Below are 27,983 nucleotides of genomic sequence, written 5' to 3' on the forward strand. Positions count from 1 at the left end.
CGGAGTACTGTGGATGTTTCTCGCTCAAGTTTTGTTTCAGGGAATAGCCAGAGCCCTCCATCCGTGACCTCCCTGCTGATCGTAACTGGTAACAAAAGTAAACACGCCTAAAGGTGTAGGATCGATGTTGGATCTTTTTAATCTCTTTAATCCTTCGGGCAGTTGCACACCTTTGAATATCACACCCGTGCTGTGTGTCCCTCGGCAGAGGCAATGGCAGCTTTCGTGGTGTCTCTGCAGCACTCGCGGCCGCTCTGAGCTGCACCTCAAGGGAACGGAGAAATCCCGCGGAAACCAAAGGCGCGGTACATCCACTCTGCGGCCGCCTCAGGCTGCCTCTCGCCACCGCTCCCCCAGCAAACCGCGCAGCTACGGCTTTTCCTTGCCAAAAGTCCGATGGCTCCGGTTTTACAGAGGCCATCAGTGGCCACTTGGGTCAATTTCTGAATCGGCTTTCCTTTTTCTTAGCAGGTTTCCAAGTAAGACCGAGGTAGAGATTCAGATGCCAGGCTACGGGGGTAAATACCTTAACAAATATAGCGATCTTTGTTTTTCTTTGTGAGTAAGACAGGGGCGATTACAGTTACCGCTAGGCCTTTACCGATTATGTGCGCTCAGGGAAGTCAGTTTTTGTCAGCGTGGCTGCGTTCCCAGTCGGTCCTAGGAGAGCGACGCTAACGGAAACTTCTTCAGGAATATTTTAATTTTATTCTCTTTGTCTGGTAATTAAAAACAACTACCGCAGCAGCGCAGCAGCTCTTTTCCGGACAAATACTAGCCCAAGGAGTGCTCCGCTGGGGTGTGAAGGTCTTCGACGTGCCTTCGCCTCGCGGGCAGCCCGGGCTGGCAGCGGGCGGCACCAGCACGGCTTTCCCCGCAGCAGGGCCCGCCGGAACCGCGGCTGCGTCTAGCCTCCGCCGCTAGCGCAGTAAAAGCAAAAGGCTTTTCCTGCCAGGAGACCAAATATGCCGGTGCCACTAGTACAAATATTGTTTCGAAAAGCGAGTGGTTTTTGTGCTTCGGGCCACTGCGTTACTTTAAACTCGCAGGGACTAGCCGCACATCCTCCCTTGACACTAGGGATACCGGTGTATTTATGCAAATCCATGCAGCAAAGATGTTTACCTCACCGCTTTGTTGCAGCTTCCCCTCGTTTACAACCTTTAGCCAACTAGGCAATTAAAATTAAACCAAGAACAATAGCTCCTCTTGCTCGTGCCTCCCTCCAGAGCTGGCGCTTTGCAGCAGTGGAAACATGCCTGCCTCAGTGGCGGGGAGAGGGGAAGAGGAAAGGAAACGAAATTAACCAAACCCGCCCCACAAGTCCCGTCCCCGTGGACGGCAGTTCTGGCCGCTCCGGGGGCATTCCCGGGAGCGAAGCAGTGGATGCGAGAGAAGGGCCCGGTGGCGGGCGGGCAGAGCGGCGGCCGGCACCTCCTCGGGAACCTGGCTGGGATTTTCCGAGCGAGGCCTCGGCTCAGCCCCGGCCTCGTCGGAACACGGTCGTTTCTGGGCAGATAATAGAATTATATGTCGTGTTTGTCGCAGTTTCTGGCGCATCCATTCGATTTCCTTCACGGAGCCATTACTCAGGGGAGCGTCAGCCGGTAGGAAAGAATGACGCAGAAATCTTGGTAGGGATTTATACCTCATTCGTAGACCCTCTGCCTGCTGCTCCTAAAAAGGACTGCTCTCGGCCGTCCTGTTTGATACCGCGCTCTGCGGAACCCCTCCGCGGAGCGGGAGCAAGAGGAGGAAGGAGAGAAGGGGAGAGGAATTGAGCTGCTTTGCTAATCAGAGCGGATCTTTCCTCCCGGGGTTGCGGGAGACATGCGGCAGGCTCTGTCTTCACCAACTGCGGCCTCCGCTGGGAAACGCATCATATGATAATATTTAGGGCTAGAAACGTCCTTGTCTTGGTCTACACATGGTTTGGGACTCCTAGGAATTACAGCCCTCGGGAAGCCCGCAGGCAAGGTCGCAAAAGCTTTGATTTTCCCTGCTTGTCAGCCATCCACGGAGGATGCCAGGCCCGTTTTGGCCGTGGTTTGCGTGGCGGGGCTGGAAGCTCCGCACTGGCTGAAGAAGCCCCGCACTGGCTGAAGCAGCCCTTGGGGCTGGTGTGGGGTCGAAATGCTCTGCGGGCTGGTCTCCCTCCAGCCGGGCTGGCAGCAAATGGCTCCTCGGGGTAAAGGGCCGTGCTTGCCGGAGCGGTGCCCTGCAGGGCCGCCGCGCAGCCCGGGGTGGGGCGGCAAGAGCCGAAAGCAAGGCCCGGGCGCGGCCGTCGGGAGCTCGCTGGGCAGGCCCGCAGCGCAGAGTCCGCTCGCAGGTTGGGCCGCAGTCCCCCCGGCCTCTGCTCGGAGCAGGGCTCGGACGGGACGGCGAGCAGAAAGCAGGTTTTGTACGCAGTGGGTCATTCCCAGACCCCACAGAAACACCCAGCATCGGAGAATAGAAGAGAAGAGGGGAGGGCGCAGTTGAGAGTTAATCCGGACCAGTGGAAACTCTGAAGGTTACTTGGGGAGTGGATTACAAAAGAGATATCAGGATACATTTTATAATTGAATAAATTTGGTTTATTTTAATCAAATATTGTAGAAGAAGGTTAAATATATTTCTAGGACATTTTCTTCAAGATCATTAAATTCATTTAATTTATTCGACATAAGATAAAAATAAGAATTAAAATAGTACAAGTGCACTTGTCGATTAATAAAGCGTTGTTAAATGTCTTGCTTATTGATATTTATTATGAGGAAGTTTATATCGTTTCCCACAATCACCGTCTTTTAAGATTGCAAATATATATATATATTTATATATAATTAGAAATTTATTGCTACAAACTCTGTATCAAATTTGCAAAAATAAGTAGGTGAAATGTTAAATCTAGAGATCGTTCCAGATATGCTTATAAACAAAATAAAAGCACAAACAAGTGAAGCACCCGAAGCAGGGAAATGTCAAACGGAGGGACATGGGGTCACTCGTCCCACGACAAGATCACGTACAGGGCTAGACGAGCCGACATGTCGGCTTTAGCCCTGGTTATTTTTGATTGACTTTCACAAAGACTTTTGGGGCAAAAATTAATTCGTCTGGCCTTCAGCTCTGTCTTCTTCCAGATCATGTGCTTCCTTTTTGGCCTCCCCTTCCTTTCCCTCCTGTCTGGAAGCGGGGAATTTGTCCTTGTTGTTCTCTTTTTTCCATTTCATCCTCCTGTTCTGAAACCAGATCTTTACCTGCCTCTCGGTGAGTCCTAGCGCGTGGGACACCTCGATCCTTCTCTTCCTGGTCAGATAGGGGTTAAATAGGAACTCCTTTTCCAGCTCTAGTGTCTGGAATCGGCTGTATGTTTGTCTTCCTCTCCTCCTACCAGGCGCTGCTGTTTAAAACAAAAACATAGGGGTTTGGAGGTTGGCGTGGCCCTTCAAAACAGGGCGCGGGCAGGCAGCGAGGACGACGGTCCCTCTGGAATCCCTCGAAAGCCCCACAGAACCGCAGGGAGAGAAAGCAGAGGGCTTTACACACGAGTGAGAGAAAAACAGCGATAGTAAACGCACGAAGCGCCTCAGCTGTCCCTCCGCATAGGATGTTACGGGGTCACTTTATCATCTTTATACCACCCCCTTCCCGGCCCTGTACCCTTCCCGTTCAGGCAGCGGCGACGGGAGACAGGCGAGCGTGTCAGCTGCGCCTCAGAGTCCGAGAGGCTTCCTAAAGGCTACTTTTGGGTTGTCAGCTGCCTGCTGCAGAGGTTTCTGTTTGCTTACTGCATCCCTTTATTACCGCAAGCCGCAGCAGTGATAGGAATAGCGGTGAGAAAGGTGGGGAGTGGGGGAGACAGAGGCAGGGAGACAGAGTCAGCGACAAAGAAGCAGGAGGAGGAAAAGAAAGTTTCGAACTCAGACGTGAGATGGAAGCAAATTTTTGACTGCGTCCAACCTTGTGGTCTCATCCAGGGAAACATTTGAGCAGGAGACGAGCTCTGATTTAAGTGGTCTGGTTCCTCGCCAATATTAGCACTGGACGATTTACAGTCAGGATATTGTACCAGCTCGGCCTCTTGCTGTGTCGTAAAAATCTGCTGTCTCTGTAAGTTATCGTATCCGTAAAATTTAGCGGGCTCCCCGTGACAGGTAACCCCGCTGCAGGGGGCAGGAGGCGGAGGCGCGGCGGGGGGAGGAGGAGGCGGCTGGTAGGCGGCCGTGGGGCTCCCCCCGGCCGGGTGGTAAAAGTCCGCGGCCGCGCCGCCGCCGCCCCCCGCCCCGCCGGGCGCGGGGTGCGGGAAGCCGGCGGCGGCCGCGCCGTTCCCGTAGAGCAGAGCGGCGGCGGCGGCGGCGGCGGCGGCAGCGGCGTGTCGGCCGCTCACCTCGGGTGCGAAGTGACAGTCGTAGTACGGGGAATTGATGGCCTCCCCCGCCGCCGCCGCCGCGGCCGCCGCCGCCTTGTACTTGGAGTACAGCGGGTTGACAAAGTAGGAGCTCATCGGGGAGGGGGCAGCGGCGGGCGGGGGCGCGGGCACGGGGCGCTGCTCACGCCTCCGCCGCCGCCGCCGCCGGTGCCTCTACGCCGAGCTCATGCCGCCGCCGCCGCCGTCGCTGGCCCGTGCGCTCCCCGCTCCTGCTCTCCGTGTATGTGGTGACCAGGACTGGATTATAATCGCTCCCAAAATGACCTGCCTCACTGCTTTTACTATTTCCTATTAGGCACACAGCAGCCCGCGCACGCACACACACACACACACACACACACGCTCATGAGCTCAGGGGGGACTTTTGGCTTCAGTTTACATGTGCCGCTCCTCGGGCAAGAAAAAAACCCGGCCCAGCCCTGCCCGGATCCACCCCGGCCGCGGCACCCCCGCTCCCCCCGCCGGTGTGTGCTCGCCAGGAGCTGCTGAAACCCCCGCCGCGCAGGGGCGAGGCGGCCGCGCAGATCCCGCGCGATAACCGCGGGCGCGCTGCCCGGGGCGACGCCGCCCGGCTCACCCAGGCTGCGCTGCCCGGACCGCGGCCTGCACCGCCGGCCGGCAAGGGCAGAGCCCCTCAGAGGGAGCCGATGCCCATCGCAGGGTCTCGGGGGTGTAGGGGAGGGCAGTGGGGTGCTCTAGGGCGGCAGTGTGCAGCGGCCGGGCCCCCTTGCCAACGGGCCCTCCGGGTCATTTCCTTCCAGGCGAGCAGATCGCTGGGAAATGAGATGCACATTTACCCTTGACGCCGTGCACGCATGGCTGAGGCTCCAGGTTAATTGATACTTAATGGAAATCATGCCTATGAATATACTTTCCATCATTTCACCCTTGGTGGACGTCATTACCGAGGCAAAAGAGAGGGAGGAGGGGAAAAAAATGTGTGGGTGAACGGTTAGCACCGCTCGGGGACTCGGTCCGAAATAAGCGAGCCCTGTTCTCCGGGAGGAAGGAAGGAAGAAAAGCGCTGCCCGGCAGGCTCGGCGCTGCCCCCGTTCGGGCCGGCCACCCCCGCTGGACCCCGTGCCCCGAGAAGCGTGGTTTCCAGTCCTCTCTTTCCCGCTTCGTCCTGCAGTGGAAATCATCTTTTCGGAGAGACACCCTCAGGAGCTCGAGTCCGCCCTATTTTGGAGAGAGACGTAAAATGTAGGTGAAATATAATACGGGCCTAGCCAGAGCCACGTGTGACCGTCTGATGTGAATTGACGAAAAAATACTTGTGGTTACATAAAAGGCATCTCTCCTTCCCCATCACACCCCGCTCTTCCACCACCCCCACGCCTCCGTGCCCATTAACTCGCTTTGTCTCGCTGACCAGCCCGGCTGCCCCCCATGTGAGCACCCCGACGGGCCCTGTGTCCGCAACGACACTCTCGCCCGGGCAGGGACCCCGCGGCCCGGGGCGCATGCCTTTAGGTAATCGCGGAGGCTTAGGGACCCCCGTGCAGCCCAAGGAAAGGCAGGGAGGCGGGAAGGGCCCGGGGACACACGCATGGACAGACAGCAGCAAGAGCCCTTCGCCAGAGACCAGCAGGAAGGCAGGAGGCCGGGCCAGGCAGGGGGTGAGCGGCAGCAGAGAGACACTGCCTCACCCTGCGGAGTGGCACAGAGGGGCAGTGGCTGCTTCCCGCATCCGCGCCAGACACCCCCGCCCCTCCTCCTGCGCGTCGCACCGGGGCGTTAATCCCGCGCGGGGCTGCGGGTCCAGCAGCGGATCCGCGGGCGCTCCCGGCCGCGGGCGCGCAGAGCGGGGCGCGGCGGCGCCGCAAGGGTGGAGCGCGGGCGCCCTCTGGCGGCGCGCTGCGGCAGCGGCAGGCAGCGCCCACCGCCCCGCGCTGCCCGCGGCCCTGCCGCCCCACGCCGGCTCGCCAAAAACTCAAACTGCGGAATACCGGCGGGGCCAGCGTCGACCGATTCTTCCTTTGCTTGCTGGTTTTTGGGTTGGGTTTCTTCCTTTTTATTTTTCTTTTTTTTTTTTCTTCCCCCCCCCCCGCCTTTTTTCCCCCGTTAAGTTTACAGTGCCATTTTCTTAGCACATTTCGGTGACCCTCTTTTATTTTTTTGCCAGAGCTATAATTAACTGCATACAAAGAATGCGCCTCGTTTACACATGGCAGCCAGGAAAGACGCCTGAGCTTTGAAGATGACTGCTATCGCGTTTTCGATCATGTTTCCCCACATATTACACCACGAATTCTCCATGTGTGGTAGTTTCAGAGTTATACGTTTTTGTATTGAAGATGTTATTTTGTTTGCCTGTGCTTTTATGTATTTATGGATTGATTTATGTAAACGAAAGTAAAGATGAATCTTTGTTCACCCCCTCCTTCATCACACATGCCTGTGAATTATTCGGTATAATGCGTGTGCACGAGACTGTGCATATGTGCAAACATATATTAACACAACCAACGGGTAGGAATTAAAATATTCAGTGTGGCACTAGAAGTAATTTCCATAGATGAACTGCATTTTGTCGATCGAGATGTTTGGTTGCCTTTCTGCCATTTTGAAATAAATGCATGCAATTTTAAAACAGGTAAATAAAAGGGGGGAAATATACAAGGTAAAATGTGTCAATCTGCCTGATAAAAAAATATTAGAAAAGATGGTGTGGGCTTGGTGAAAATTTCTTAACAGAGCCTCTGCTGGAATCAACATAATGCAGTTTTGCGTGCAAGAATATTGTTTACGTGTTGTTATAGATCACCTCCCTCTATGGGTGTTCGTGAAAATATTGAGCCTGGCATCATAGGATTCATTGCAGTAGAATATCCAATAAAATACATTTCAACAAATAAGTGGACTTTGTAAAATCTCTGTTTCGTGACCTTCAGGTCCTTTTTGAGTCTGTTGCCTTGGCCCAACGCTGACATATTGAAATTTATAGTCCAAGGTTTTAAGACCTAGTTTGTCTGCATTTTTTTGCCTTTTTTCCCCCCTAACAAACACAAACATCAAAATAAGGTGCTTTCAAAGAAAAGTGCCATAGCATATCGTAAACTCATTAGGTCCAGACGTCTAGCCATCTCAATGGTTTTATTATACCACGGTTCTTCCTGTTTTAAAAGAATTATAGGTATCTTCTCTACAATGGATGGGAAGCAATGCAACACCTTTTCCTGGCAGTGCATGCTTTTGCTCTTTTTTTTTTTTCCCTTCTTCTTCTTTTTTTTTTTCCTTTTTTTACAGAGGTAACAAACATTAAACACCAGGTCTCTCAGCTCTCCCCTTAATCTTGAATTAACCGAACTGCTCGTAAATATTTACGGGTCCTTCATTTTAATGGTTGCTCTTTAAACAAAGCATTTTTTACAATGAACTTCATCTCAATTATCTTGATAAAGTCATGTGTGTTTATAAATGCAGAAGGCATGAGGCGCGTTGCTAAATGAGCTCTCGCCAACAAAGCCGAACGTTTGGCAGCACTCGTGTCCCCCCAGAGCTTCCAGCTTCCCAGTGAAGGAGCGCAGAGGTTAGAAGCGACGCACCAGGACAAAAGAAAAAAAAAAAAAAAAAAAAGGAATAAAAAACATGTTTAACCGAAGAGGCATCACTGTGCTTCCTTGGCTGCTGAGGACCAGTGTGGAAATGTTGCCTGAACGATCCCAAGGGATCGCTGTGTTGGAACGAGCGCTGCTACCTGCGGCCCGGGCACGGCCCCGCGGCGGGCGCACCTCGCCGGCCTCTCGGCGCTGACCTCTACCAGCTACCGCGGGCCAGGCGAAGCGGGGAAGGTGCCAGAGGTGCTGCCCGCCGGCAGAGCGGCTGGGCTTCCTCGCCGCCCGGCCCGGACGCGCTTGGCCCGCGGGGACTCGGCGGGAGCTGCGCGGGCAGTGCGCGGCGGGGCGGCGGCGCAGGGGCATCGCGAGGGGCGCACAGATTTCTGCTCTCACCGCAGCGCTGTCGTTCGGTCACGGCAGACTTTATTGTGTAATAACTGACAACAATTACAACAGGTCCGTAGCTCGAACACGGAGTGGGTAATTAGTACAACAGTCACCGGGGGCAGGGACGGCAGCGAGCCGGGGGACCGGGAGGCGTTAGGCCTATGGCGAGCGGCTCAAGGGGGAGACAACCTCCTAACAGTGCACTAAGGGGGACTGGGGGGGAAGCAGTTCGTGGCCTCTCTGTGGCATCTATTGCGAAAGATTCAGACCTAGAAAGCAGAAGTTTGGGGAAAGATTTCCTCTTAGTAGGTCGTGGACAGCACAGCAACCCCCATTGATTTAAGCGACTGTAATTTATTATATATTTTATTATCGTAATTATAATTAATTTCCTTACCTTTATTTTGGCAAAATAACTATCTAGTCTACAGCACTTTTAAGAAACATGTCAAACATTTAACATCAGATAGAGTTCCCAAAGCTAACGTGCACTCACAATATTGTCATCTAAATGGTCTGGGAAGGAGGAGGGGAGTATCAAGAGACTCTGAAAAACACGTTGTCGAGCAAGACAAAATTTCCCGAAATACCTGACATAGACCACGTTTCACTTCTATTTAAAAAAATTAAAAAGAAATAAAGAAAAAAAAATAGAGGAAAAAAAAAGGAAATTGATTTAAAGTCCCTGGGGTGCTGGGGTGGAGTGGGCGGAGGAGGAACGTATGGGGGGCTAAGGGTGCAGGAGAAGAATAAAATCAAACTAACCAAAAAAAACCCAAACAAAAAAAGCCCCACAAAACCAAAAACCCACCCAAACAGAAACAATCAGCCAGAATCCAAAACCAAAACAACCCTCAACAACCAAAAACCCACACTCCCCTCAAAAAAACTCAAAATTAAATCAATAGTCTCCAACTACGTTTCTACCCCAGCGTTAGTCTCCTTTATTGCCTTTCTCCTTGTTCATCTTTTTCATTTTCATTCTTCTGTTCTGAAACCAGATTTTGACCTGTCTCTCTGTGAGGTTTAAAATCCTAGCTACTTCGTAACGGCGGTCTCGGGTGAGGTACATGTTAAACAGAAATTCCTTTTCCAGTTCCAGAGTTTGATATTTTGTGTAGGGACAACGCTTTTTCCTCGTTGAACGAGCGTGGATCCAGTTTGCTGCAGGGTTATCTGGAAGAAGGGAGGTATATAGGGAACGGGGGGGTGGGGGGGGGGAGAGAAAGGTCGTTAAATTAATTTAACGAAGGATGGACTGTTTTCACAACTTTGGAGGAATTATCATAAAAGCCTTAATGCCCCAGTCTGTTTACTGTACAAATGATGTCTTGATGGTAGGTGGTTATGTGGAGTCTTTTATGGGTGCTTGTTGCTGCTTGCACTGGGGTAGGCGTCTAGACGTTTTTATAGGTTAGTAAAACTATCAGTTTTGCACATTCGAGCCTTACAGGTTTCGGCAATAAATCAAAGGGGCAATTTCTTTCTTTCTTTCTCTCTCTCTCTCTCTCTCTTTCTTTCTCCCTTCCTTCCTTCCTTTCTTACTTTGCTTCCTTCCTTCCTTCTCTCTTTCCTTCCCTCTTCCTTTCTTTCTTTTTCTCCCTCTCTCTCTGCCTCTATCCCTGTCTCTACTCCTCTCTCTGTCCCCCATTCCCCGTTTTGCTTTGATTTTCTTTTTCTTTTATTTTTTCTTGTCTCTTTTTTTTACTTACTTGGGTCAAGTTGCTGCTGTTTCTCCTCCTTCAGATCGCTGCTCGGGCTGGGGTTGTGGCTGCAGGCAGCGGGGTCCTTGGAGCTGCCGGCAGGCGCTTTCTCCCGGGGCTCCTGGAGGAAGGAGCTGCACGTGTACTCGGGCACACCGATCCCCTGGGACTCCCGAGACGAGGAGCACTCAGTCCTTTTGGAGGAGGAGGAAGAGGAGGAGGAAGACGAGGAGGCGGCTGCTCCCGTCTCCGGCTTTATCCCGTAGTGGCGCCCGTTGGAGGAGCCTGAGCTGGACGCAGAGCCGCCGCTGCCTCCGCTGCCTCCGCTGCCTCCGCTGCCTCCGCTGCCGCCGCCGCCGCCCGGGAAGCCCGGGAAGGGCTCGATCCAGGAGCGCACGTAGCGGCCAGCGTCGGCTGCCCCTAAGTGGGGCTGGTGCATGTAAGGGTGGTAGATCCCGGTCATTGCCGCAGACGGCTGATGGTGAACTGTGGACCAGGAGGTGGAAAACACAGTGGATTTTGGTGCAAAGCTACAAGAGGAAAAATCTGAACTCTCTGCAACACCTGATGGCCTGGAGGTCGCACTGTGACCTCCCTGGACGAATCTACTCCCATAAACTTCTTCGCTTTCATGGCCTATGAGAGAATCGACATAATAGTTACTTATGGTGCCACTAGACGACATTTTAGGCTCCCCTCTTAGTCATATAAAAGGTTACACTGTTAACTGTATATGATACCCTCCCGGAGAACAATCGTAGTATTTTGCAGACTGCAACCCTCAACCATTGGTTGCGGAGCCCACGTGATCATATTTACCAATACTGCGAGTAAATCAATCCGCTAAACTGGGGCTGCTGTGATTAAAAAAAAAATCATCATCAACAACGGCCCCGCACAGCGCGTCGCACCGCCCGCGCCCCCGCACCGCGCCGGGGCAGCCCGCCTGCCCGCCCTGCCCGCCCTGCGTGCCCGCTGGCCCGCTTGCCCGCCCGCCCTGCCAGCCTTGCCCTGCCCGTCCTGCCCTGCCCTCCCCGCTTGCCTGCCTGCCCTACTTGCCCTCCCGCCTTCGCTGCCCGCCTGTCTGCCCTGCCTGCCCGGGGCGCGGCGGGCGTGGCCGCGCTGGCAGCCCACGGCCGCGGCGGGTGCGGACTATTTCTTCACCTTCTCTGAGTGATTTCTGCCATTCATTTCTTAATCAATGAGAGGCAGGGTGTTTAAATAAATCCAACAGCCTTGGCTTGCTAATCACACTCCAAGCTGCTGAGGGAACCCGCTGGGAAAGGGGGATTCTTGCCTGTAAAAACAAACCATCGCAAGCTGGGACTGTAACGACTTCTCATAAAACAGGAAAATGTTACAGTAAAAGCACATTGCGGTACTTCCATATTTCAGAGCATGTGCGGGTATTATTATCCGCTCCCCCCACCCCCGGACAGAAAGTTTCCATGGAAAGAATACACTTTTTAAAAGAGATGCCCATTGTGTTGTTTTAAAACAGGTGGAAGACCTCTGTAATGATTTTATGCCTTTCAATAAAAATTTTATGAGGTGTATTTGATTATAGATTAATGTGTCCCTAATAAAATGGACGGATGGAAACAGCAAAGCCTGTGTCTCCGAGCACAACTGACGTGTGGCTGAACACATGCTTCTCTATCTGCCGAACTTTGGGGCTACAGAGCTCTAACACAGACCCCCTTAAGGTGTTCGGTGCGGCCCGGAAGGGAAGCGGGCAAAGACAAGGCGGAGGAGGCCGCCCGGCCCCGCAGCTGACAGCGGCCGCGCAGGAGGACAGGCTGCGGCCCGCGGAGGGCGAGGGGCTGGCGCTGACCCCAGCTCGCCGGCAGAGCTGTCTCCTCCGCCCCTAGTTCAGGGGGAGCCACGTTCAATGCCTACGTGAGATTTTTTTGCCCGCTTTGCTTTCTTTTCCGTGCCTTCCCTCCCCACCCTTCCCTCCCGGCCTGGTTTTTCTTCCCCGAGCGAAACGGTGCCCAGCTAGTACTGAAAAGTGGATTACCCATGGTCTTCTGCCCACGCCTGCTTCCCCGGGCGAGGGACGGTGGCTGTGTCGGGATCTGGAGGAAACGCAGAGAGTTAGTGACGAGCCCGCAGCACAGCCCGCAGCACAGCCCGCCGGGGGCACGGACAGCAGCGCTGGGAAAACACTTCCTACTCGCGGGCCGTTATGAGGAAGGGACTGAAATTCCTGTTTATTTAATGATTTATTACTATCCTAGGTTGTTTTCTTCCTTCATTTCTTCTTATTTTTTTCCTTTTCCTTTGCCTTTTTTTCTTTTTTTGGCCTTTTTTTTGTCTTTTTTTTTTTAGTCATTTGACTTTAGCTTTTTCTTCTGCGATTTTGGAACTTCAGTTACATTGTTCTCTAAAAGCAGGACATGTGGTAAGGCGAAGATTCGCCCCTCGCTTCACACAGATATAAATTGGTAACGCAGGCAGATTAGAGTGAGCCTCCTTTTTTATATACGTTAAACACTTGGTATGGAGCCAGCTATTTACTTCCCACTGTCGAAACTTCTTTGGCGGTGTAGCAAGGAAAGGAAAAGAAAAGGCCGTGCAAATGTATACAGTATTTAAGGAGTTGGGGTTGTTTTGTTGTTTGGGTTTTTGTTTTGTTTCTTCCTATTTTTTGAGCATCGTTTTGCTGTCTTTTTTTCAAAACGGGAACAAGCACAAAGTACCTAGGTGCTTGCGGCTCTTGCAGCATCAAAATCATGCCTTGGTTTGAGGAATATATAAACTCTTCCCTATGAGTAAATTTGCACATGAGGAAGTACTGGTGGCTTAAATTAAGTATCAGCGACGAAAGAGCAAACAGAATGCCACCAACAGCATTACGAGCAGTATCTGTCACCAAGTCGCACAATATTGGCACTATCTTGAGTTTAATTTCTTGATTTAGAAACAGCTTAGGGGAGAAATGGGCGTTGTTTGTAAGCAAGCTGGTTTCCCAGCGCAAACAGCAGCCACGCTACTTTTCCAGTACCGTTTGAAGGTGAAAGTATGCCCAAGTATTTGCACTTCAATTTGAAGTCATGTTCATTTGCAAGCTATTTGAAGTTCTACTTAGTATATCTGCTCACGCGGGCATTCACCCGCTCTCACCCACACATGCCCTTCCTCAGCTTCCAGCGCAGAGCCCTGCTAATACCATTTTTCAGCTACGTACAGAAAGGGTTAAGAGTCGTGAACGTCATTAGCTGGATGTGTGCTACTAAAATGGAATTGCGCGAAATAAAACGATCTCTTAGCAAACAGAAACGGTGCAGGGTGACAAAAGTAGGTCTGAAGAGGCTGATGTACTCTTGTAAGCACGCCTGGGAGCGTTTCTGCTCGAAAAAGCCAACCTTGCCAGATGCTGGGAATATTTTGAAGGAATATTTTTTCCATCCACGGTCTTCTGAAAGCTGTTGAGCCGACCGAAAACAGAGCTCCTTAACATTTATTCATACCCAGCTTTGCATTTATTATGGAGGGCTTTTGTTGGGTTTTTTTTCTTTTTCTTTTTTTTTTTTTTTGTTAGCTAGCAAAGAGACGAAATCAAAGTCTGCACATTGTAAGCACGCAGTGAGCGATATTTTTTAAATCAACATACGAACGTCAAATAAAATGACACACATATTCCTGACAGCTTGTAGTTGAAAGATATTTTTATCACTTACCATTTACGAGTTGTACGAGTTGATTGGATGGGGATGTCCAGTTTAGGTCATAATATTTTACAAGTTTTTTTTATCCTTTCTCTCTCTCTTTTTTTTATGTTTGTTTGTTTTGATTTGATTTTGGTTTTTTTGCATTCAGTTTGTCAGACTGTGAACATCACACAACATTTTATCAATTAATCAATTATTTACAGACACATTTATAAATTAATTAGGTTTACATCATTTCCCGGCCCAGTCTCCACCCCACCCCTTAAAAAAAAGAAAAGAAAAAAAAAGGAAGGGGGAAAAATGGAGGAAAAGAAAGAAAGAATACCAGGCAAACACACACAAAGACCAGAATATGGTAAAAAAAGGTACACCAGTCCAAAAAGTTGCTGATAGAAAAAGAGCAGGAGACCAACCTGCATCCGTGCTTTAAACATTTGCAGAAAACCAAAGGAACCGCAGTAGTTTACAGAGTTTATTGCATTATACATGCAAACAGAACATGCACAAGAAGGACAATTTGCTGTTGAACGACTACTATTCCACATATGCACCACAAGGAAATGTCTACAATGGAGAAGAAGGAGATATTCCATTTTACGAAGGACAATCTCTAAGTTCATTTGCGAGGATAGTTACATTATAATGTGCTTCTCTTTCCCCCCGCCCCCACAGTTTCCCCCCGCTCTTTTTCTGAAAGTATTGAATGTACTCAAAATGTTATGGCCCGTGTAACAGCCCCACATAAATACCATTTTGTTAGTAAAAACATGAAAAAGTCACATTGCTTGGATGTTCGACAGTTCCAATAAGTTAAGACCAAATGATAATATTCAATAATAGTTACCCTGCATTACGATGAGAACAAAAATAAATTACACGTGCTAGGTTTTATATATACTCATCATAGTAATACATATTCACTTGCAGCGCTAAAAGAAGGACGAAGAGTCACATTCTATCAGAAAACAAAACAAAACAAAACAAAACTGGAAAATGCCGGGTTTTGCCAGAGTCTCTCCTGCCTTTATCAAGTGGCGGTGCTGTGCCCATTCCTCACTGGTGCCCCCCCCGGGGTTAGGGTTTAAGAGAAGGTCAGATTAGCGGTCAGTTCCCGGATTCGGTTCTCCCTGCTCATCTTCTTGAGCTTCATTCTGCGGTTTTGAAACCAAATCTTGACCTGCCTGTCAGTGAGGTTTACGCTCTTACTGATCTCTAGACGGCGCTCTCGAGTGAGATACATATTGAATAAGAACTCTTTCTCTAATTCCAGTGTTTGGTGTTTAGTATAAGGACACCTCTTCTTTCTGCCACTCTTTGCAGTTAGCCAATTGCTTGTTGGAGTATCAGACTTGATTTCCTCTATCAAAATCAAAGAAGAAGAAAAAAAAAATCAAAAATACCTCAGACTGTTAGAGTGTACCCTTGGCCATGACCCCTCCTCTGCAGTGTCTGGCAGATATGGTGGATGTGGGCATTAAACACCGCTCGGGTGAGGTGTGGGCTCAGTGAGGGGACCTGCTGCCAGGCTGGGCTCGCCTGTCCCCAGCACGGCACCCTGCCCTGCGGCCACCCCGCTCTCCTGCTCCTGCCAGCAAGGGTCTCTCAAGTTTTCGGCCGGCGTTTAACATTTCAACAATATTTAACCTGCCATCCGCCCCATGGACACATCTTAACGGGTCTAGCCTCGCCATGGCCGACTCGGGCTCCCACGACAATTGCCACGAAAATATTCCAATTACAAAATAATCTCGCACTGTATTTTGAAGCAGCATCCCCTCACACATCAGCTGAATCACACAAGCACACCTATAAACAGATATAGACATTTCCCAGACAAAATGATGTGCAAGAAAATACGACCCCCTGTCTTGGATTTTTTTTTCCATTTTCCTTTCAGGTTTTTATTTTCCCCACCAGAAAGAAATCTACCCCACATCAAGCTAGACCTGGGCTACTAAATAAAATTCAGATAAAGAAATTCTCAATGCACACAGAGGGTAAAAATCGACCTAGAGGTTGCAAAGTACATTTTGATAGAAGAAAATTTCTCGTTTTGGAATTCTTCGATACACGCCGTTTGAAAGAAAGGCGTTAGTGCACTTTTAAAGGGGAAATAAAATCTGTGTGCCACCAATTTTAGCTTGCAAAAGCATTTCAAAATACTGGTGCACTTTTGAAGACCAACCCAAGGTTATCTAAAGCACCACAATGGAAAATTCAACCCTTGGACCAGGCAGATAGCGGGCTGCTGCTTTCATTGTGCATTTCTTTCCAACTTTACCCAGCCTGGTAGCACCTATTCCTCACCTATTTTAAGAGGATCGTAATTAACTTTAAATGCAATCAAACCACAGTAAGGCTCAGTGGAAAAAAAAAAAAAGAAAGGCTAAATACTACGAGAGAAAAGTTGAGCTACTCGTATTTTACAACCTCCAGACCTGCTTATTTTAGAGGTATGGGGCTGCTTTTGGCTGCTGCAGCGCATTACGGAGCACACGGCTATATTCCCCGCATCACAGAGGCTGTCTGCGTGCACGGGAGAGGCAGATCTCTACGGAAAATCTTTGGACCGTTTTGTGTAGCATTTTTGCCTGCCAAAATCTTCAGAGAGACAGCACCTGCAGCCCGATACTCCTTAGCATTAAATGTGATGGCTGTGATGCTCGTTAGTATATTCGAGCGTGCTTTATGGTGCTGGCGTGTTGGAGTTACACCACGGCACGGCTTAAACTCGGTAATACAGACCTTTACTCTCCTTCTCCTGGACTTCTGGGCTGGACACGGAGCCTTCGGGCAGACAGCTCCGCTCCTCTTGCAACGTGGACTTGGGCTCGGGACTTTCCACTTGAGAGACTTTAGCGGTGCTGTCTTGGTTGTTCGGGTTTTCATTCATTTTCTTTTCCAGCTGAAGTTGAGCAGATATCTGCGGTTTGGAGCTGCCGCGAGGGTTTAACTGTAACATTACAGTTGAACTCGTTTCAGGGCTATTATTGTACTCTTGGGTTTTCCCAGTGGCGTAGGTCTGGCTCAGTCTAAAATATCCTGGGACAGGAACCTCGGGGTTCTCAATGGGGCATGATTCAGACACCAGCCTCTGGTAGGACGGGACGTCTGCAGAAATGAGTTTGGATCTCTTATCGGAATACATGCAGCAATTGCTTTCTTCTTTAATATTTGTAGTGAAGGAACAAGTGGGGACCTGCTGTGTAACAGGTTGCTCTATTCGACAAGATCTGTTCGGGTCTGTCCAAGTGTCTACTTGAGGTATATAAGGATGTACATTCATACCCATATTTTGGTGATTAACTTCTCTCTTAGCCAGAGACGGAAGGAGTCCACAGGTTTGCATCCCATACGTCCCAATGTCTGTGCTAGGTGGCATATACATGCTGGCGCTGTTGGAGTAGAAACTGTCACTCCTGCACGCACTGATGAGAGAATCTACTAAAAAAGTATTAGCGGCAGGAGAGCTGTTGGGAAAGGACATTTTGGGGCGGAATTTGAGGAAGAGAGATTGTGTCCTTTGTAGGCTGACATCTCTAGGAAAACATTCCCGTGTAATTGCGGATGCCTCCGCGCGACCACATGACAGGCGGGCCAATGGCAGCGCCCGCCGCCCCGCGCGCCGCCGCCCCGCCGCTGACGCGCCCCGCCGCGCCGCCCCGCCGCGCCCCGCCGCGGTCAACAGCGCCCCCTGCGCCGCCGCGCCGGCACCGCACCGCGCCCGCCGCCCGCGCTGCGGCACCGGCCCGGCCCGCGCGCCCCCGCCCGCGCAACCTCCGCGCCCGCGGAACCCCCGGGGCGGCGCGGCGGGCAGAAACCGCGCCTGCCCGCCATGGCTCCTGTAAAAGCCCCGCCGCTGACAAGTGCGGGGACAAAAGGTTGCGGGATTTATTAATGCGTATTAAGGAGAATCAGGGGCGATCAATAAAACCCTCATCTACATTCTCGGGCTACTCGGTAATTTTCTTGCTTCTGAAGCTTTTTCAAGAGTTATACCCTCTGTTGCCGCGCACGGGAAGATATTTTATTAACAAATCAATCGAGACTTTGTAAAGGATAAGATTAATAGTTAAGATTTAGCATAATGGCGTTCGCGTTATGAATTATTGAAAATTATACTATTGATTTTTTTCCTAGCTGCTAACCGAGAAGGTCAATTTTTGTTTTAACACAAATCGTCAAATATTAAAAGGTGGACTTTTGTCATAACTCGAATTTTATAGGGAAGCTACATTCCTAAAATTATTTTACAATGCTCTCTCCCGACCGCATGGGGAAAAAAAAAAAAAAAAAAAGGTTTTTTCACTTGCCCTGGAAACAGAAAGCATCAAAAAGGTAATTTCTCCTTCTGTAGTATCGCTCATTAAAAAACATACAGAAACTCATATCCTCACTGCAACTCCTTTAACTCCTTTGAGCAACTTTTTCTCTCTTATTTTTAAAATAAGGATGATAAATGCATCGGTATTATAAAACAAACAGCAAAGAAATCAACCAACAGAAGGCAACAGTAACTGTCTACATGGCAGATCAGAGTTTTCTGTCCCAACATTTTAAAAGTGTTTTATTGTTTTTCCTCCCACTTCTTACCCGTATTTGCACCCGCAGCTACTACATTTTAAATAGTGGCGGTAGAAACTGTTTATTACTCTTTATCGTTTTACTTTCCTTTCTCTCTCTCTCTTTCATGCTTTTTTTTTTTTCAGTGTTTTCAGACTGGAGTATTTCTTATGTGGGACTAATGTTGTCAAGTACCCTCATCCACACAAAGTGAACTTGTTGATAATTTTTGTTTCGGATTCATTCCTGTTTATTTTGGGCCTTTCTACCATCAAAACACCCTTTCAGATCCCCAAGAGCAGGCAGCACGTGAAGGGATTAAAAAAAAATTAAATGCATCTTTCGCACAGTTATAAACACGCGTTTTCCACCAGCGTGAATTTGAATTTTCCTCTGTTTCCTGGCATTTGGACGTTTTTGTACTTTAACGTACACTTTACACCGCTGGAAACAATAACCCTATTTAAAATTTCGCGGTGGCAATGAGACAGACCTTTTAAAACCTTATCGCAGCTGTTCAAATACAACATCATTGTCAGGTTAAGAGCCAGTGTCTTTTATAGCTGCAGTCTCCAGCTCCTGGGTTGCCAGAGAGTTTAAATATTACCTTCGTAATATTCGCTGCTCGCAGGCTCTTTCGGCAGCATCCCCTGCGCCTGGCGCAGCCCCTGCCCTCCCCGGGCACGCCTGGCCGGCGCGGCGGGCTGAGCCGAGCTGCGGGCGCTGCGGCCACGTAAGATCATGATCAGAGCCATGGCTAAGACTCGCCTGCGCCGGGGAAGAAGCCGCGGCGGAGCCCACGACGCTCCCTCCGAGCGCCGCGTCCCCCCCCTCGCCTTCTAGCAATTTCCTCCTCTTCAACAACAGCCTGGACAACCCACAGAGTTTAAAGAAACAAAGTACTATTTTTCTTGAAGCAGTTTAAGACTTGACTATTAAATCTAATCAGGAATTTTATGCCCATCAAATGGTTCTTTCATAATCTTTATTTACACTGTAAGAAAAGGGGTCCCAGAAATATCCCAGCTGAAGTATCAGCCCAGAGGTTTGCGGCGGGTTTCGCCCAACAGTAAAGTTAAAACAATAAGCAAATGCTGAGCTGCTTTCCACGCCGGCCTCGCTGCTGCTGCTGCTGCTGTTGCTGCTGCTGCTGGAGGAGCTGAATTCTGGGCGCCTGATTAGACATGAGGGCTCTTTGATTTTTTGTAATTGAAAATATTAATTTCATGCATGTCACTACACGGAAACTCAGATGACTGTTGTGATTATAATAATTTAAATATTGCGTTCAGGACTGGCAAACGGCTCCGTAAGACCCTTCGCTCACGGTAAATCACGAGGGGTTTAAAAACGGGCAGCAATTTTTTATTGAGAATGAACAGTAGAAAGTTTAAGTTTGATGTAAATAGAAGTTGAATAAACATGCGAGAGCCACTGGGGAACTGGGGACTTAGGCTCTGGGCATTTAATGTCACTATTGTTTTAAATCATATTAAAATGGAATAAAGTAATTAACATTAATAAATAAATCAATATTGTGCAATAAATGAGATATACAATCTACATTAATATAAAGGTTTTGCTCTCAGAGCCCCATATTTTTCCGAACGAGGGTGAAAAAATGCCCCAACCAATGGGTCCATGCAGATGTAAATTACTGTTTGTAATAAAGCATAGGTGGACATTACAGTTTTCTCCTCTAGCAAATGTCAGGGCTAAAAACTGGAGGTTACCAGACGTGGCAGCAGGGCTTAATTTTCACTGCCTTATCTCTCTGAACCTTATTACTGGTGATATGATTATGTTTTTTGTCTCGGCTGTGCCTAGCATTCTCATAGTTGCAATTTGCTGTGTTTGTGTCTCATTATGTGAGGGGGATGGGAGAGGGGTACGAAAGAAGCTAGATATTTTGCAGATGCCTTCAGTAACAAAGGTATTGCAAGAAATGTCTTATTTTAAAAATGGGCTGGAACCCAGGAAGATTTTAGTAAATTTCCTTTGATTTCCTCGATTTCAGCATTACGTTTAGGGTGTCTTTAAACGCGCAGACTGTATGTTTCATGCCACGCTCTTACATTGCAGGGACATTGAAGAATAGTTTTATTTAAGAAAAAAAAATTGGCTACGATATTGTGTCCTTTCTTCTTTTAACAAAGCAACTGTCACGTTGCCCAGATTTCTATGCGCCATATTTTCATAGAAAGAGTCGGCATCTGGGTTGAGGGCTCAGATTCTCTGGATTTTTTTGGCCGAGGTTAGGGACAGATACGTCATACTGATGACATTATGCCTTTTCCTAAATATGAAAGCCAATAAAATAAACAAAGTAACACGCTGGTCTTTTTTCAAAGGTGTTATTTCTGAGCGTAAGGATCGCACAGTAACACTGACCGTACGCTCAGCTTCGTGCAAAGCCTCAGCCCTTCTCCTATTGCATTTCCATATTTCTGTGGACACAAAAGTGCGTGAGTATGATGAGATTTTAGCATGTATATTGGTGGCCGCTGCAGCCCTCAGCCTCGGTATTTCTGCTGCATATTTATCTTTCTGCAGATTCCTGCCGCATTTATAGTTTGGTCGGAAAATAAGCAACTGCCCTTTTCGTTCTACATAAACGACAAGCCCAAAGACATTTGGAAATAGCTCATAAACTTTTCTATCTAAAGGAATTTAACTGAGAAAGGGGTAAAAAGGAAAAATAGAAGAGGGTATAAGCTAGCGAAGAATCATCACATTTACACAATGGCTCAAAAGAAGAAGAAAGCGGCATTTCCGTGTTCTGGGGTACAGATATATTTTTTCAAAATTAACAGTACACTCTAGCTCCCATCACCCGTTCACATTCGCTGAGATCGGCCTCACTGTAATTGCGAGGGCTTAAAGCACCTCGTATGAAGCCTAATGGGCTCGGGGTTGGTTTGGGCTTTGGCAAGGAGCACTCTCATGCCAAGAAAAACAAACACAAAAACTTCGCTAAACATTTCCCCCTCGGAAAGTGTATGTCCACCGAGAGACAAGGGCATTTTCCTCCGGGATACGGCTCTGCCTGCTAGGGCTACCTCTGGCGTCAGGGATTCCAAGGATTTTGGATTGTACAATGCCGTTTTATTACCGACGGAAAGGCTATTTCTAGGAAAGTGTTAACAATGAACTTCTAAAAAAAAAAAAAATAAACCACACACCAACAATCCAGCAGACAAAGTGCCAACAAATGCGTTCACGAGGGACTGGGCTTTAAAAAATGTGGAATATTGCTGAGACAATGTGAAATATATTTCGATGAATTCTGCAAATAGGCAGAAAGCAGCGAAACCCTTTCTTTCCTCAGGTTCTGACCTGAAGTGCACACTGGAAAGGAAAAAAAAACCCAACAAAAAAAATCTCTGAAAGACAGAACATATTCGGTTGCTGGAGAACGTCCAGGAAATTCATAAGATTCACTTTAATTCTGTAATCTCTACTTTCATTTTAATAGATCTCCATAGCACTTTTAAAGAGAGGGATTTCATTCAGCAATGCCTTGGCAAGGTGATGTTAGGATATTAAAAATATCTTCTTTTCTCTTTAGTCTCTCTGTCTTTTAAAAAATAAGCACTCTCAGGAGCTAACGTTAATCTCACCTTTAAATAAAATACGTTTTTAACATTACTTTTTCTGTACCTAGTGGTTTATTTAAGAAAATCCTCGAGTGAGAATCGAAGATAAATTGTGGAAACGCATGTTTTTTGTATTACTTTTGTTCCACCCGCATTCAGGCTGTCCCTAAAGGAGTAGATAGATTTTCGTTCTAGGGAACGAATTCTGAATATCTTTGGGGTTTGATTTTTTTTATTTCTTTCTTAAAATTATGGGATTTTTTTTTAAAGCTCGAATGCATTATAAAAGATTACGACCAAAAAAAATTCTTTTAAAGTGGCATATTTCTCCAGCACGTCACGGTTATGGGTTATTTGTTTAATAAATCTTTTTGATGCTTTATTTTCTCATTTGGAAGGCCCTGAAATCTTATCGTTACTTATATATTAGATATTTTATTAGCAGTGGAATTATTATTAGGGGGAAAAGGCTGGAGCGCCAGTGGCTGCGGCATTGCAGCGCCTGGGCGCGCCCTCCTGTGGCCGCTGCCCGCCACACACCGCCAATTTCCTCCTCTCCAGGTCTTTCTCCCCAGCTCAATTTGCTCTCAGTCACGGCTTTCTTCCCTTCTTTTTAAATAGAAACTTAACACCGCTATCATTGAGCATTTATGCAAGATTAGCGCTACGGTGCCTCGGTTTCCGCGAGCCGCTTTGGCGGTGTTTAAGCGTTTTGAAGGCGTATTAATACACTGAGATAGGCTGTTAAAGCACTGCAGGGAACAGAAAATCAAACGACTCGTTCTCGCCCTGTGGATTAAGGATCGGGAGACACGCGAGAATTTTGCTATAAGGTCAGGCAAAATGCTGTGAGGAATTCCCCGTGACTACGCGCATTTCTAATTAATGGGCTTTGCGGGGAAACTGCATAGAAATGTCGTCTTTCTCCCTAAATTGCCAGGCATTTCCTACGGTTTTTTTTCTAAGCAAAACCCCTCTTTTTCTTATGTGCTAGAAAAAAAGAGGGAAAAAAAGGGAAAAAATTAAAGGGGAAACAACCGCAAAAAAATAAAAAAATTAAAAGAAAAAAGGAAAAAAGGGGAAAAAAAGGGGAAAAAATTTTGGTCGAATTCCCGGGGCGCGGAAGAGACAGAGAGGGAAGTGAGGAGCCCCCTGTGCTCCAGCTGGCAAGGACTGGAGCAGGGCACGCTCACTGCACGACGCCGAGAGCTCACCTCGACCCAGCCGGGATTTTCTTTGCGTTATGATGCATTTGCTAATATGGCCAGCTATGCGGTAAAAAGTGTGTGTGTGGCTGTGCGTGTGTGTGAGAGAGAGCGAGGGAGGGAGGGAGAGGGTGAGACAGAGAGAGAGTGGGTGGTGGTTGAAAATAACAGAGGAACCTTAAGGCGCCTAATTATTCAGAAAGGTTAAAGGTGATGACCTTGACATTTTGGAAGTTCAAAGGCATACACTTATGTTTTTCTTGCTAAAGTGTTTAAAAAAAATTTTTTTTAGTCATGCCTCCCTCCTCTTCTATTTCTCTATTTTTTGAATTCTCGGTCTTTTCCTGACTTAGTTGGCACTTTTGCCTTCCCTGCCTGCTAGCGTAGCGAGAGCCACCTCGTGCTATTCAAAAAAGGCAAATTCTTTTCTCACTCGTCGCCTTTATTGCACATTGCGGAAATCTCTTTTTCACCCACCAGAAGGTGTATAATATAACCCAATTAAGCTGTTTAGAACCTCGGGTTTTATGGTGTTGTCTAGACAGTTCAAGGTTTTGTAAACAGCCCAAGCAGGTCACGCAAGATAAAGCGGCGAGGAGCGGAGCGGATCTCCTCGGGTGCTGGCCCCCGGCGGGGCCCGCCGCGGCCGGCAGCGCGCTGAGCTCAGCTCCCCCAGCGCCGCGCTCCGCTCGCCCTGCCCGGCAATCAGAGTGAAGAGAACCTCCCCTCTGCTTCCCAAGGCTTGGGGGTGGTTTTGTGGTTTTGTTTTGGTTTGGGATTTTTTTCCTTTTTTTTTTTCCCTTTTTTTTTTCTTTTTTTTTTCCTTTTTTTTTCTTTTTTTTTCCCCCAACCTAGTGCCAATTGTTTATAGCTCCCTCTTGTCTGACTCGCTCCGAGCCCTCGGTCTTTCTGCCTCGCTCTTCACTAACAAGTAAACAGTCATTGACGTTGGGGATTCTGGGCTTATTTGGAACCTGACCAGTTAAACAAAAAGCCTTTTTCGTTGTTTATACTAATGGCAGCACCATCAGAAGTGACGGTCTGCAGACAGCCATGTTGGCTCTGTCTCGCAGCGAACGGGGAAGGTACACATACCTACAAAGGGAGAGCTAAGCATCTGAACTATTACTTAATTAAAATGCATTTTAAACAACCCGACTAGGCTTCCTCACGTTATTATTTAACTGAACTTGGCTCTAGCCCGGAAAACGCTAGGATCCTTCGGAGATGGAAATCCATACAGTGCACGGAAGTTATAACCTTAACTTTACTAGAAACCATTTATTCACATGAAAAAGACAGTGGCCCATGCTTTTGGATGACAATAGAAACATATATATATATATATTTTATATATAGCGAGCGTACATTTACCATCTCTTAAATAAACCGCATTCACTTAAAGGGAGGAAAGTGTTATCCTAGCTCAAAAGCAGCAACAGAGCCCCCCCGAACTCAATGAATTGTAAGCAAAAACTACCAGACACACTGCAGGTCCATTGCTGGTACTGTGGGAGAGGGAAAAAAGCACCTTTGGCGAAAAACTCGAGAGTGGACTGTTGGATTTACCCTAGTTTCCCCTTATCAGGAATCTGCTCCGCCAAGCCCCGAAATCTCCAGTGGCCATTCAGTGTGGGGAGTTGCACATGAAAATGAAACTTTGAGTTCCGCAGGGTGGATGTGTCAAGTAAACCAATTAACTTTTGCATTCAGTTGGTAGGTCAGAGAGACCAAGCTATTCTTTGTTTTTCTTCTTTCTTCCTGTTCTCTTGTTGGCTCCTTTCTTTTATTATTTTTTTTCTCTTTTTTCTTTTTTTTCTTTCTTTTTTTTTCCTTTTTTTTTTTTTTTCTTTTTTCCAATTTTCAAAATAAGGGATTCCCAGTGAAATATTGGAGTCGATCTCTGTTCAGTTTCTTTTCTTTCATCCTTCGATTCTGGAACCAGATTTTAACTTGCCGGTCAGTGAGGTTGAGCATTCTGGAGAGCTGCAGTCTCTTCTCTTTGTTTATGTACACGTTGAAGAAAAATTCCCGTTCCAGTTCTCTTATCTGATATTTGGTATAGGGACACCTCTTTTTCCTTGATCGCTGGGGAATTGCTGAAATTCAAGAGAGAAGAAACTGATTTACGCTGTTGCTACGAACATGCTCAGCTGGGATTTGATCAGAGACTTTGATAATATCCCATTGCCTGGAAAGCAGCCCTCTAGCACTTCAAAAAATATTCTTGATGCTTATAATCTCCGTGTGGTTTAGCAAAAAAACCTAATATTTCCCAACTTCTCCTTAAAAGAGAGCTCTTCGAGCAATACAGAGAGATATTTAAATGGGCTGGAAAAATTCCAAGTTTCTCAAACTCCTCTCACACACACCCCCGCCCCAAACAAACGAAGATCTTAAGCTCTAAACCGAAGGCAGCTCTGAGCACTACCTGTGAAATCTCTCCGTCTCCCCCCGACAAATCAACAATTTAATAACAATTAATATCCTCTTCCAAGAATACCTTAAGCCCACCTAAATTGGTTTCCTATCGTAAACACGCTTTACAACGGTAAAGGAAATCTTATAGGATATATAAAATCCTTTGGATGCTTATAAAATTGCACATAAAATGCGGCTTGACAAAGTGTTGGCCTTGTACTCTTGCCCCCAATTTACTACTGATACCTACCTGAACTGTTGCTCTTCTCTGCAACAGCCTCACCAGAAGGGGAATCGGCGCTGTTTGCTGGTGTCACTTTCTTCTCCTGGTTGGAAGGTGTTTTACTGCAAGTGCTGTTCTGGGCTTTCAAGTCGCCCTTCTCCGCGTCCCCCTCGCTCTCGGAGTGCTGCTGGTACGGGGGTCCGGGGGCTGTCTCGTAAAACTGGTCGAAGCCTTGTGGCAGGATGCCGTTCCTCCCCACCGAGCTGTAGAAGTTGGAGGCGGCGGGAGACGGTCCGTGGTGGCCGCAGACAGGGTCCGTTTTGAACAACATTTCCGTCCTTCTGTTCGCAGGCTGCAGAAAGTCTCTGTGCATCACCTCTTCAGCTGAGTAATAAGGAGCATAACTGCCCCTATACTGCCATTTGCTGCGCTCTAATCCGTATTCCCTGAATGCTACTTCGCGCACAGGTTGAACATGAGGTAAATTAGAAGAATAAGGAAAAGTCATTTGACAGGACGACGATTGAGACAAAAAAGAGGGTTTCGTCGAGAAATCTGAGGGTGAGACGTAATAAGCGCACCCTGGCAGATACATATTGGATGTGCCGTGACTGCAATCGTCAAACTCAGTCATGTCTTCCTTTTTGCGATTGCAAGCAACCAGGAGGCTTCAATGCATTGAACAAGATCCATCTATTGCACAAGAGGGTTTGGACAGGATCAACTAAGAAAAAATCCCCACCGTGTGCTGACGTGCAATTCATCTTGATTGATTCTAGTGGTAATTATGTCACGTGACGCGATGTAGAAATGTCCTTATATCTATATCAGCCCCTCGGAAAGGCTCCTAAGATCTCTCCAAAGAGCCCTCCCAGCACGGGGAGGCGAGCGCGCCGTTTGTACAAATATAGCCGTTTTTAAGTCTCATCCTTTCAGCAGGCGATGCGAGGCACACGTAGGTGGTGCGGCGGATCACCTGGGGCCGCGCCGCCCGGGCAGGCGCCTGCCCACCGCCGGAGCCCGGCGCGGAGCCCCACGGCGCGCAGCCCCCCGCCCGCATCTCCGCCCGGCCTCCCCGGGCAGCGAGGGGGGAGCACTGCCACCCTCGGGGAAGCGAGCCCCCGGAGCGAGGCTTGAGGGCTCACGGACGGGCACCCCCGGCTCGGAAACGTGATCGCTTCCTCCTTGGAGGGAGCGATACTCTCCGGCCGCCGCTCAAGCAGATGATGAGCGGGTGGGTGATGGTTCACTCAGGAAAGCCAAGTCCCATTCACACACTCGAGTGTACGACCGGATCTGCCCGCCCGGCTCCTGCAATCCACAGTTGGCATCAAAAACGGTCACGAAATTCAACGCCTGAGTTTCGATCACCTCGTTTTCCCTCGCTTATAAGCCCAAACACTGCGCACTTGTGTCAGGGCGCCAAACTGAAATGAGAAATACGCAAACAGAACATCTCTCAGCAGCCGCATTTATGAAAGGGAGATACTTTCGGGCTCTTCTGGAAGGCAAAGGGCTATGGCAGGAAAAGAAGTCCACCAAGCACGGTTTCCTTGGGAAGCAGAGCAGCACACAAAGTGACCTCTGTTCCCCTGCCTCCAACTCCCACCAAAATGTTCATTTTCATTGGAAGGGAAAAGCAAGACTTGGGAGCGGGCGACACGCACAGCAGCCGCCAGCCCCGCTCCCGCCCTGCCTTCGAGGGCTCATTTTTGCCAATTTTCCTTTTCTCCTTGAAATATGATTTTATATAGACGAGCACAAACAGGGCCGCAAGGGCTGAAAAAAGAAGAAAATAAATAATACGCGCCAGCAATAGCCCTATGCTCGACCAATTCCTCATTCCAGAAACGTTTGCCAGCTCTCTATGGGAATGTGGTTTTTTTCCGCCACTGTACAGCGTAGCCAGGTTAGCTCCACCACATGTCGCTCTCCAAATAAACCCGAAATCTGGGCGAGCTCCCCAAGCCGAGCACGGCCGCCTCCGGACACCCCGGCAAACCCCGGGCGGAGGCTCCGGCAACTCGACAGGCCCCACATCACCTCCACAAAGGCAGCCTCCAGGTCCCACAGCAAGCGGGGAGCCGGGCAGGTGGGGAACCGGCCCCACGGCGCTCCGGGCAAGCGGGGAGAAGGCCCGTGGGCTCCCCGGCTGCTCGAGCGGCCGTAGCCGCGGAGGGCTCGGCTCCGCTGCGACAGGCGCCTCCTGCTCGCCCCCGGCTACGCGATGCGGAGAG

At 48.7% G+C, this 27,983-nt stretch overlaps 4 protein-coding genes across 7 annotated transcripts; all 4 read right to left on the reverse strand.

The window, feature by feature from the left end:
- Positions 1-2,553: 2,553 nt before the first annotated feature.
- HOXD8 (homeobox D8) lies at positions 2,554-4,821 on the reverse strand. The gene is made up of 2 exons (XM_085066385.1): positions 3,946-4,821; positions 2,554-3,385 (listed from the first exon to the last, which is right to left on the reverse strand). Exons 1-2 carry the CDS (start codon positions 4,487-4,489, stop codon positions 3,090-3,092), a joined length of 840 nt encoding a protein of 279 aa, XP_084922511.1. The 5' UTR covers positions 4,490-4,821; the 3' UTR covers positions 2,554-3,089.
- Positions 4,822-8,377: 3,556 nt separating this feature from the next.
- HOXD9 (homeobox D9) lies at positions 8,378-12,214 on the reverse strand. Of its 4 annotated transcripts, XM_085066388.1 has the most exons (4): positions 12,085-12,214; positions 11,229-11,361; positions 10,074-10,700; positions 8,378-9,537 (listed from the first exon to the last, which is right to left on the reverse strand). In XM_085066388.1, the coding sequence occupies exons 3-4, from the start codon at positions 10,525-10,527 to the stop codon at positions 9,296-9,298; spliced, it is 696 nt and encodes a 231-aa protein (XP_084922514.1). In that variant the 5' UTR covers positions 10,528-10,700; positions 11,229-11,361; positions 12,085-12,214; the 3' UTR covers positions 8,378-9,295. The 4 variants fall into 4 exon arrangements, with proteins under 4 accessions (XP_084922514.1, XP_084922516.1, XP_084922517.1 ...); XM_085066390.1 differs by lacking the exon at positions 12,085-12,214 and having other exon boundaries at positions 11,229-12,023; XM_085066391.1 differs by lacking the exons at positions 11,229-11,361; positions 12,085-12,214 and adding an exon at positions 10,884-11,003.
- Positions 12,215-14,196: 1,982 nt separating this feature from the next.
- Positions 14,197-17,359, reverse strand: HOXD10 (homeobox D10). The gene is made up of 2 exons (XM_085066392.1): positions 16,484-17,359; positions 14,197-15,097 (listed from the first exon to the last, which is right to left on the reverse strand). The coding sequence occupies exons 1-2, from the start codon at positions 17,223-17,225 to the stop codon at positions 14,820-14,822; spliced, it is 1,020 nt and encodes a 339-aa protein (XP_084922518.1). The 5' UTR covers positions 17,226-17,359; the 3' UTR covers positions 14,197-14,819.
- A 6,593-nt stretch (positions 17,360-23,952) lies between these two features.
- On the reverse strand, positions 23,953-26,477 carry HOXD11 (homeobox D11). The gene is made up of 2 exons (XM_085065618.1): positions 25,774-26,477; positions 23,953-25,201 (listed from the first exon to the last, which is right to left on the reverse strand). Exons 1-2 carry the CDS (start codon positions 26,378-26,380, stop codon positions 24,966-24,968), a joined length of 843 nt encoding a protein of 280 aa, XP_084921744.1. The 5' UTR covers positions 26,381-26,477; the 3' UTR covers positions 23,953-24,965.
- Between the last annotated feature and the right edge of the window lie 1,506 nt (positions 26,478-27,983).

This window comes from Lichenostomus cassidix, chromosome 7 (assembly GCF_008360975.1).
Source record: "Lichenostomus cassidix isolate B80296 chromosome 7, HeHo_3.0, whole genome shotgun sequence".
NCBI classification, from domain to species: domain Eukaryota; kingdom Metazoa; phylum Chordata; class Aves; order Passeriformes; family Meliphagidae; genus Lichenostomus; species Lichenostomus cassidix.